General features: G+C 41.7%; 1 protein-coding gene across 3 annotated transcripts in view; it reads right to left on the bottom strand.

The window, feature by feature from the left end:
- Nucleotides 1-314: 314 nt before the first annotated feature.
- The window catches only part of LOC137411899 (protein patched homolog 2), a 53495-nt gene continuing 42164 nt past the window's right edge, over nt 315-11645 (bottom strand). For all 3 annotated transcript variants that reach the window (XM_068097174.2, XM_068097175.2, XM_068097177.2), the window contains 6 exons: nt 10836-11116; nt 5163-5300; nt 4626-4768; nt 3048-3147; nt 2742-2948; nt 315-2523 (listed from right to left, as the gene is read on the bottom strand). In XM_068097174.2, coding sequence (XP_067953275.2) covers nt 2059-2523; nt 2742-2948; nt 3048-3147; nt 4626-4768; nt 5163-5300; nt 10836-11116 — 1334 coding nt within the window. In that variant the 3' untranslated portion in view covers nt 315-2058. The remainder of the gene's footprint in view (nt 2524-2741; nt 2949-3047; nt 3148-4625; nt 4769-5162; nt 5301-10835; nt 11117-11645) is intronic.

The raw sequence follows: 11645 nt of genomic DNA, 5'->3' as shown, positions 1-11645 counted from the left end.
CATGTCGAGCCAATCCGGCCTTGTCCAGAAGGGCATTAAAAGTTTACGGAAGCAGATTCCGTTTACAGAAGCAAAAACCACAAATCTTTCATAATTTTAACTTCAGATAGATTTGAAGGCACAAACTCTACGCTGCCAGTCCTGTGTCCGCTCCACTCGGCCACCACCACCCCAAACCATATTACTTCCTATATCAGGCAAGATGGCCTCCTCATGTCCCTGTGCTTGAAGTTCTAGGCTCATTGTGCTCCATGTGCACCGGATATAATACACAGTCACAAACAGACAGAAAATATGAACAACTCAAGCAAGTGTTTTTTTAAATATTCCAACATTTTTATTTGTTAGATCTTCCACTATGCACATTTGAATATTAATACACACCTTACATTCTTGTCAAGGTTGTATGTTTCGAGGTATCAATGGAGCGTGCATCGTGTAACAGTTATGAGCTAGCCTAGTGGCTGCTTCTTCACGATTTCACGCCAATTGGGGTTCTGCTGTGGCCACGAGGGAGAGAGAGCGAGGCGGCTGAACCGCAAAGCCAGTGTGGAAAATGTCATATAAAACGAGGAACTCTTCAAAATATACTTTGTGACAAAATGAGATTTCTACTCTGTACATGCTACAAAAATAGATTTTTATATAAATAAGTTATGTGCGATACCAACAATTAGCTTGGAGGAGAATCTCAATCGTTGGATACCAACTTTAATGCTTATTTTTATACCTTATCATTTTTAGGCGGAGAATAATAATAATAATTATTATAATTATAATGAGTTACAACATTCTTCAGCACCTGACAAAACCAGGTGGTAGGGGCAAGCACCGTGCGTGGGAATTCCACGTGGAGAGAGTGGCTGGGGGGAGTGCGGCGACCCACTGACCGGCGTATCGCTTGTGTGGTGGCATCAAGATGTGTGATTCAACCAATCCGAAGCAGTGGGGTGAGGGGGAAAAGGGCAGGCCTTGCAAAAAATTATACGATGAAAAAAAAAATTGTGCGACGGACGAAATGCAGAGAACGAGTTATTTCATTGGTGCTCTGACATCATGTGAGCCATGACACCACCACCACTACCAAGTAACCAACACACTTCTGATGATGTATTTTCTGAAACAAAAATATGCACTTTTTTTTTTGCACAATATGAACTTCTTCTTTTTTGCACAATATGCACTTTTGTCTTCCGACACACAATTTACCGAAAGTTATCCGTACTGCTCAAGCGGGGTTGCAGGTTAGTGGTTGATTAGCCGACGAAATGGTACGTGACGTTCCAGGTTTGGAGCGAGTCGCACTCGAGCTTGCACTCGTACCTCGCCTGCTCACCCTCGCTGATGGGAGGCAGTGAGATTGGGGGGTCGACGGAGGTGGGGGAATAAACGAGCTGTGAGTGAGCTCATCACGAGACTCCAGTGCGATACACCGATCCTCCCAAAAAAACAATAATGGCTGGAATCAAAAGGAAATTCTTTACAAAACAACTCCCATGAATCAGATATAAACACATGGATTGTAAGTGATTCACACAAGTGTTTTCTAAAAGGAAGTTAACAACATGGACTGACACGGTCTCTCAATAACGCCCCCCCCCCCCTAAAAAAAAAACCTAACGACTTCTTTCATTTGCATAGAATAAATTTTTGCTGACAAGTTTAAATACTTTATATATTATAATCGATAAAGCAGCAGCAGACGTCGACATAAAAATGTGGGGCTAAAAAAACAACTCATGAGCTTCAGGAAGAAACGGTTAACAAAGCTCTGTGTTATGCTTCGGATACCGTAACGTTAGCGGGAAACTCCAATCTTCGGTCCTTTCCATAAGGCAAGATGTCCAGCCGAAAGAAATCGTGATACAGGTCATATTACATGGATACGTTTGCATGAAGGCATGTCCGACTGCACACAGACCGATGATATGTTATTAAATAAGGTTAGTGAGGCATAATATCGATTGCGGGGGACGGGAGGCAAAGGTATCCCTTCGAGAAGGTTCTGTATCTCAATCCTCAGTCTCTGTTCATGACTGCTTGTGACAATAATTTGAGTCAAGGTGGTTGGGCCTCAACGTCCGTGGCAAGAGATGGCGTTCCAGGCAGTATGACCGGAGGCTCTGTCACATGGTCCTTTAGATGACCCGAATCATTGTTCTTATTGCAGCTGTCGTCGTGTGAGACGTGGGAGCATCCATTGTTTCCCAGTGTCCTCACGTGGGCTCCGGGCATGCCGGTGACCGATACGGTGACTGAAGCTGTTGCCGTAACTGTGGCCAGTGTTTGAGAGACCCCCACGCCATGCCTCATGTCGCCTGCTGCCGACCTGCCCGCATGTCCTGTCCTACAAGGTGCGTTTGGACAATCTGCGCCGCAGGCCGGTTGAGGTCGTAGCTTCGAGATGGGTGGTTCGTTGCATCGGCCTGTGCTCCACGTCTTTGTTCCTGCAGCTGAACCAATACGTGGACCAGTTTGGATCTCCAGCACAGAAACTGGATCGTTCTTGACCAAAGACACCAGCTGTTGATATTCAAAAGAAACATGAGCACAAGATACAAAATGCTGGTTCAATAAATGCAAGTTAAACGAGCGCTATGACAATGGATTAACCAGAGCTCCTACCCAACAACTCTGGGAAGTCAAATCATCAAATGCACAACTTGAGTGGTATTTGGTATTGCATTTAATTATATCGTGAGGAAAGAGTTCTATAATGAGCATTATGGGTTACAGCTTACATTGATTCGTGGTGCGTACACGTTCTCTGGTCCATCCAGTACCAGCCTCGGATGTGTGCTCGAAGGTGGCACCGTGTAAAGGCCTCGTGGCCCATATGCATCTCCAGTTGCTGGACCTGGGCCATTTTCTGCTTCTACCATGGGGACTGTCCCAAAGCATGGTGCTCCCTGGTCTGTTGGAAGGCTCTCCGCCTCCACTGTCTCGTGCTGGTTGGGGTGAAAAGGTTGACCATAAATTAGTGCAATCTTAACAACTTAACACACTTGAATGGACTGATCGAACGAAAGTCTTCTGAATCTACCAACCTGGTCTCCAGGAAGGCACGTGGATAGTAGTACAGGAAGCACTAGCAGGCCATTGACCAATGCGAGGAGTGACAAAAGTGCTAGCTCAGCAAAGAAATACCTGAGGAATAGATGAGGAGGGGGTTATTTATTTGCAAGTTTTTCCTTGATTTTTCAATACCTGACAGAATATTGAATCCAATCTATGTGACATTCTCCGTTCAGGAATGCTTAAGAGGCCGCTCCACTGGTTGTAAACCGAGAAGGGTCCTCATGAGACAACATCGGGTTTGACCCAAACGGGGGGTGGGAAATTCGAACAACGTACGAGCTCAAATGTCTGCTCGTTGCAAAAGACAACTTGGGATCTTTCACATCCTGCAAGAATAGCTGCCTGCCATCCAATTACCAATTTGAGTAGTGGCCACACAGCTCAGGCATCCGACGTACAACCAGTTTCTTGGGAATGACCTTTACTTAATGGCTCCCAAATCTTTCACCATGAACATATGGTCGCTGCTAATTGTGTTTATTCATTTGTTTGTTCATTCATCGCACCATCAGGATCTTAACAATGCCGAAGACCAATATAGCCCAATGATATACACATATGAAACAACAACAATTGTATTTGAACACTGACCAAATGCTCTCCAGCCACCTGGGAGTCCAGCAGCAGACGATACATCTTAATCCCACCACCTCCCCTACCACCTCCGCCGCACACAAATGTTGCCATATGTTTAGCTTTAGCCGAGGACACGGATGGGAAAGCTTGCGGATTGTGTCCACAATCTGTCTATCCAAGTCTGAACATCCATCCTTTACCATCCCCTCAGCACCTTCCCCGTCCTCGTGGAGGCGTTCCATCGCACTCAGGTCACTACAATTTGAACAAGTGGTCATACTTTCCAATACAGTCGTCTTCCTACTTCCCTGTTCTAGCCTTGGGAACGGCACACTTCAATTGGCCGCATGCCAATAACATCCGCCAAAAGCCTATAACTGCCTGCGATGCTGCACCCTTATCACCATGTACAGAACTGTCTGAAGGTCCTCAAAGAAATGTAGATGTCTGGAGGTTACAGTCTGGCTGACCAGACCCTAAATTTGGGGATGAGCATGCTGGTGGAAATCAAGTTCGTTCGTGATTCAAAACTTGTTCAGCAAACATCACAAAAAGAATGCTTTCAGAATGCGAACACTAACAGAGGGCATTGGTGGGACTTTTGCAATTTTCTGATTTGATCTGTTAGTTGGAAAAAAAAACACTTTCCTCTTCTCATTGTGCATTATAGTGCATAAAGCATTATTATTATTATCCTTTTTTCCCCTTCATTGCTCATTGAGGTCACTCTCATCTCATAATACATGTGATATACCTCTGCAGACCACCACGAGAGGTCTTACAGCTCAAAAGTGAGTGTCAGAGAGATGGAGGTGAAAAGAGAGAGTTTGAAGTTAAGACAGTGAGGAACTTCCTGCAATATATTTACGTAACATTCATACAACATTGTCTTTAGCCTACGTCAGACCGAAAAAGAAAATGGCATAATTTCAGGTGAGCGCTTGTCATTAGTCCTGAAATTTTGTTCATACCTGACGATGAAGTCAAATTCCGAAGCAGCGAGCATGGTGAGCCCGAGCAGGCCACACACGGCACTCTTGGTGACGGGTGGGAGGATTTGGCCCAGAGCTTGCGCCAGCCGTCGCTCTGTCGTACCCCTGGAGTTTAGGAATGCCTGCAGATTGAAAGGCCACTTGTTCACCATTCATTCAAAAATTCACTCAGTAATCCTAAATCATTGTGTTACACTTTTTATATCACTTTTAGTAACAAAATAAGTGCCATATTACATTCATATCCAGTATTAACTAATCAAATTTATTAATATCCATTATTAACTTATATTGCATGGTACTTTGTGCATCTTAAGGTTAAATATATATTAATGTTCACCAGCCCCTGTGCAGCTTTCAAATACTCCAGCCTGTGTGCGGAAGTGGAGTCACGACGCTTGTCGCCTGACAGCTTACTACGTTAAAATAAATACCAGGGTGTGTAACTGCTCTTAATACAACGGGGGTAGAGGGAGGATGGGAGTGGGGAAAGGGTGACAATACATCTCAGCTCACCATTGCCAGGTGGACAGAGGAATGTGCACCCAGACCAATGGAAATGACAAGTAGAACAGCAGAGATGGCACTAAGGCGCAGATCCAGTAAAGCCATGGAACCAAAGAGTTCGATGACGGTGAGAGCCAGAACCAAAATCTGCAAAACATATTATTATGGATAAAAGTCATATTTATAACTACAAATCAGGTATATCCAGATTTACAAGGATGTTATCCAAGTTCCTGGTACTCATATATCAAAACACGTTGGATCACCCAATCAAGATCGGGTTATTTAGACTTTGGTAAAACATCAAGAAGATTGTTGTTTATAGCTGTAATGTGTGAGGAAGGGGCATCAGCCCAGAGGGGAGGGGCAATACTCCATCAAGCTATGGATGAAGGCCTTTTAGTTAGATACCAGTTCAGATGTGCCAAGGAAAGACTTTGCAAGATGGGGGAGCCCATTCGATGACTAGTTTTGGAGGCCAACTTAAATATGTGGCTTGCCCAAGAAAGATCTTGGCTAATGGTGAGACTCAAATGTTTGGGTGACTGAACTTCTTAACTTCTTCAAGAGGATTGTGAAGTTAAGGATGTAGATGGGAGAGTTCACCAGATCGTCTTTTTGGAGAGTGAGATTGTGAGATTTGTCAGGATTGGACGACATATTCCAAGTGTAGAACTAGCTCATGATTCTATCAAGGTCTGCAGAGAGGGAAGAAGCTGCTGCCTGCCTATATGAAGGATGAGGGATGCTATGGCAGAGGGTGGAGGCATCAACAAAGAGATAAAGAGGATTTTCCAGAGAGTCAGAAAAATAGTAGATGAAGATTAGGAATAGGACTGGGCCCAAAACACTGCTTTGAGGCATTACAGCCTTGACAGAGAGAGGATATGAAAGGATCCCATTGCGAGCCATGTGTTTTACATGGAATTGATTGAGGATTGAAAGTTTTTATTGTGATGTTGACCATCAGCATGTGGAAATAATGCAGTATAACAAATTTAGGGGAAATTGAGCCAGGGGTTTGGACGCGTATCAGGAACAAATGAACAGACCCGTATATATGTATGTATGTATGTATGTATGTGTGTGTGTGTGTGTGTGTGTTATATATATATATATATATATATATATATATATATATATATACTGTATATATATATATATATATATATATACTGTATATATATATATATATATATATATATATATATATACTGTATATATATATATATATATATATATATATATATATATATATATATATATATATATATATATATATATATATATATATATATATATATATATATATCTATATATATATATATCTATATATATATATATATACTGTATATATATATCTACATATATATATACAGTCACGTGAAAAAGTAAGTACACCCCAGTAAAGTAAAGTAAGTAAAGTTTTGACTTTTTCAACATATTTCAACATACAGCTATTTGATCTTCATTTCAACAATATTGATAGATAAAGGTGATATAATATAACAAATATCATGAAACATTTACATTTTGTAGTCCATTGTATAATTTAAATAAACATAAATGCAAATTTCGCATGTGGAAAAAGTAAGTACACCCCTACATTTATCACTACTTCAAATACCTAAAATTAGAATCAGGTGCACCAGCTCAGTTGCAAATGATTAGAACATCGTCAGAGAGGATCTTGGAGGAACCTGTCTTATTAAAACCTCAGACATTTCGTTTGGTTTGCTCTTTGTTGTTGAAGTGTGCGGCGTCACCATGCCTAGATCAAAAGAGTTCTCTGAGGCCTTCAGAAAGAAGGTTATAGATGCCTACGAGTCTGGGAAGGGATTTAAAAAGATCTCCAAACAATTTGAAATCAATCATTTGACTGTCCGGAAGATCATCTACAAGTGGGGAAGATTCCAAACAACTGCCAACTTGTTCAGGCCAGGCGGCCCCAGCAAGTTCAGCCCGAGAGCAGACCGCAAGATGCTGAAAGAAGTCTCTAAGAACCCCAGAATGTCATCACGGGACCTACAGGTAGCTCTTGCCACTGTTGATGTCAAAGTGCATGAGTCTACCATTTGAAACCTTTGCTCTCCAGAAAGAACATCAGGCAAGATTAAAGTTTGCCAATGAACACCTAGGCAAAGACCAGCACTTCTGGAACAATGTGCTCTGGACAGATGAGACAAAGGTAGAGCTATTTGGCCACAGTACCAGAAGACATGTTTGGCGGAAACCAAAGACAGCATTTGACCACAAGAACCTGATACCAACTGTAAAGCATGGTGGTGGAAATATTATGGTTTGCGGCAGCTTTGCTGCATCAGGGCCTGGGCAGCTCACCATCATAGAATCCACGATGAATTCTTCATTGTACCAGAGGGTGCTTGAGGATAATGTGAGGCCATCTGTCGGAGTGTTGAAGCTCAACCGAAGGTGGACCATGCAACATGACAATGACCCTAAACATACCAGTAAATCCATCAAGGAATGGCTGAAAAGAAAGAAATGGAAGGTTCTGGAATGGCCAAGTCAAAGCCCAGATCTAAATCCCATTGAGATGTTGTGGGGGGGGTTTGAAACGAGCTGTGCATGCAAGAAACCCCTCAAACATCACACAGCTGAAAGAATTCTGCATGGAGGAGTGGGCAAAAATTTCTCCCAGTCGATGTCAGAGACTGGTAGACAGTTATGAGAAACGCCTCCTTGAGGTTGTCTCTGTCAAAGGGGGCAATACCACGTATATATATATATATATAGACACACACACACATATATATATATATATATATATATATATATATATATATATATATATATATATATATATATATATATATATATATATATATATATATATATATATATATATATATATATATACATGCATATATATACAGTGCCTTCAGACACAACCCTTGACTTTTTCACATTTTGTTGTGTTGCAGCCTGAATTTAAAATGGATTAAATTGAGATTTTTTGTAACTGATTGACACATAATACCCCACAATGTCAGTGGATTTTATATTTTATTTTTAGAAATGTTTACAAAATAATTAAGAATTAAATACAGAAATATCTACCTTACATAAGTATGCAACCCACTGAGTCAATACTTCATAAAAGCGCCTTTGGCAGCAATTACAGCTTCGAGTCTTCTTGGGTGTGTCTGTATCAGTTTTCCACATCTGGATTTGGGGAGTTTCTCCCATTCTTCCTTGCAGATTTGCTCAAGCTCTGTCAAGCTGGCTGGGCCACTGAAGGACTTTCACATTCTTGTTCTGAAGCCATTGTAGTGTTGCTTTGCTTGGGGCCATTGTCCTGTTGGAAGGAAAAATCTTTGCCAGAACCTAAGGTCTTTCGCACTCTGAAACAGGTTCTCCTCAAGGATTTTCCTGTATTCGACTGCATTTGTTGTTCCCTCTTTCCTTACAAGTCTCAAGGTCCCTGCCGCTGAAAAACATCCCCATAGCATGATGCTGCCCCGACTATGATTCATGGTAGGGATGGTGTTCAATGGTTGATGAGCTGTGCTCGGTTTCCACCAAATGTAGCGCTTTGCCTTCAGGCCAAAGAGTTCAATTTTCATCTCATTAGAACACAGAATATTTTGGTTCATGCTCTCAGAGTCTTTCACGTGCCTTTTTGCGAACTCCAGATGTGCTGTCATTTGCCTTTTTCTCGGGAATGGCTTCCGTCTGGTCACTCTCCCATAAAGCCTAGATTTGTGAAGTGCTGCAGAGACTGTTGTCCATCCAGTAGGTTCTCCCATCTCAGCGAAAGGAACTCTGAAGTTTTGTCAGAGTGGTCATTGGGTTCTTGGTCACCTCCCTGACCAAAGTCCTTCTTACCCGGTTGCTCAGTTTGGTCAGACAGCCAGCCCTTGGAAGAGTCTGGGTAGTTCCATATTCTTTGTATTTCCTAATGATGGAGTTCACTGTGCTCTTGGGGTCTTTCAACACTCTCAAAATTGTTTTATACCCTTACCTAGATCTATACCTCCTTACAATTCTATCTCGGAGTTATACGGACAGTTATTTGGACATCACGGTAGAGTTTCTGCCCTGACATGCACTGTCAACCTTATATAGAAAGGTGTGTTTCTTTCTAAATCATGTCAAATCAATTGAATTGGCCACAGGTGGACTCCAATAAAATTGTAGAGACGTCTCAAGGATAATCAAAGGAAACTGGATGCACCTGAACTCAATTTGGAGTGTCATAGCATAGCAAAGGTGTTGAATACCTTCAGCATTTGACTCGACATTTCAGCTTTTCATTTTTAATTAATTTGTAAAAGTGTCCAAAAAAAATTCCATTCTGACATTATGGGGTTTTGGAACGTGCGGGAAATCATTGCACTTCTTCCACTGTACATACACATTATGTATGTGTAGATCAGTGACAAAAAAAATCTCAATTCAATCCATTTTAAATTCAGGCTGTAACATTGTAACACAACAAAATGAGAAAAAGTCAAGGGGTGTGAATACTTTCTGAAAGCATTGTGTATTTATAATATATATATATATATTGTTTTATACAATTGTATAAAATCACGTTATTTAGACTTTAGTAAAGCATCAAGAAGATTGTTGTTCATAGCTACAGTAAAAAATCATCCAGGAGTGCAACACGGCGATGATGGGTGAAATGGCGTCTTCATTTCCTTGTTTAATATTGGACAGCATTGTGCGACCACACCTGACACTCACAGTACCATAGACACTGTACATTAGACTTTGTGTCCAGTATTATCATGCAGACTGTGGAAACTTTGTATATTACTTTCCATTCTGCATGCGGAATATAAATATTTCAATGTAATTGGTTTGTTTCTTGACAGAGAATCAACCGTTAAACACAGAAGCATGGATACACAAGTCGAACTCTGCCCCTCTCCCTGCCAAGGAGGTACCTGGCATTTGATGCTTGATTGGCCAAAACGGTTATTTTTCATGTTTACATCAATTTGCTTAACAATTGAAAGGTTTTGCGACATTGACCTTCCACGTGTGAAAATAATGCAGTGCAGCAAATTATGGGGAAAATGGTGCAGGGATTTCAAAGTATATAGGGAACATAGACAAATACATACATATATGTATATGTATATATATATTTCTAACCACTGACTCACTCACTGACTCACTGATATAAATGAAATGTTTAGTACCTTATAATTGGGATATAAAGCTGAAATGTTGCAAGCTGCTGTGACTCAATGCCAATATCCCAGGGGAAAAAAAATAATCACAAAACCATCGGAAAATTTCCATAAATGAAAATAACCGTGAATAAAAGTCTGCCGGTGCAGCCTCAGCCTGCTCACTGCGGGTCACATGTCCCAAGACAATGGAGTTGACATTGGAACCGGTTGCTAGACAACAGTGTCAAGCAATTCTTCCACCTCTCATTTTATAACTTTTGCCATATTAACATTAGAAATTACTAGAGAAGTAAACTTTTTAAACAAAGAGCTCATTCTCATCACTAATTCTTGATTTGCTGGAGTTATTTAGCTGCTTCCAGAATGCAAGCACAATGGGCTTTTAAAAGTCAAGAAAACAGGATTTCTACATGAGAATTAAGAAGCAATTACAAGTGACACCTCAACACAAGCCATTGGCATAGAATAATGATTGGGGGGGGGGGGGGGGGGGGATAAAAGTGAGGGTTCTTACCACAAGCACAGCAGTTCCAGGGCTGGCAAATCCGACAGAGCAGGCGAGGAATACTGCCGCGAGAGCCAAGCCCGCTGCGAGTGCGAGCCAGTGCCGTAACCCGAGGTACTGCTCCCAGAAGAGGAAGGGAAGGCCCGTAGGATAGCAAGGTAGTCCTCGAGCAGAGAAAGCCTTAGTCACAGCTCGAACAGCCCTGATGGCTTCCACAAAGTCAGCCGCCTCCCTTAGGCCCCTCAGGTAGAAAGCGAAGTGGCTATACTCCAGGGGCTCTGCTGCTGGGACTGGTGTAAAGAGTGCAGATTTGACATTAAACTTCCACTCGGAAGTACATCATCAAGTTGTTAGTATAACTGCATTCAATCACAATGCAATCACTGCCAGAAATGATAATAAATTGTAAGTTGAAGAGGAAGATGAGATGATAGATTAAGAAGAAAAGAAAAGTTGAAAATGAGCAGCACAGCTGGAAATAAGCCATGATGTTCCCAAAATGGATCGTTTTATGTTTTTTATATGACCCCAAATTGCAAGGGCTTTGTATGCATGGCAGCTATGCAACTTGAGGTCACTCCAGGTCTCATAAACATTGATAATCCCTGTTCCGTATGGCGCTGCCTTTTGCTGCGCCGGTCCAGTATGTCTGATACTTGCCTGATCTTCGGGTATTCCGCAGAGACAGAAATTAAAGGGTCAATCCTGCTGGATCTGTCCTGAACACGGAACTTGAATGCAAGACTTCCTGTTCATCATCCCTTTTCTTTCTCATGGGCTGCATATCCCATTCCTCCATGTCCCACATCCCGAAACTCC

This window comes from Myxine glutinosa, chromosome 1 (genome assembly GCF_964187855.1).
Source record: "Myxine glutinosa chromosome 1, kmMyxGlut1.1, whole genome shotgun sequence".
NCBI classification, from domain to species: Eukaryota; Metazoa; Chordata; class Myxini; order Myxiniformes; family Myxinidae; genus Myxine; species Myxine glutinosa.
Note: the sequence above shows the minus strand (reverse complement) of the source record. Positions and strands in the feature narration are given on the sequence as shown.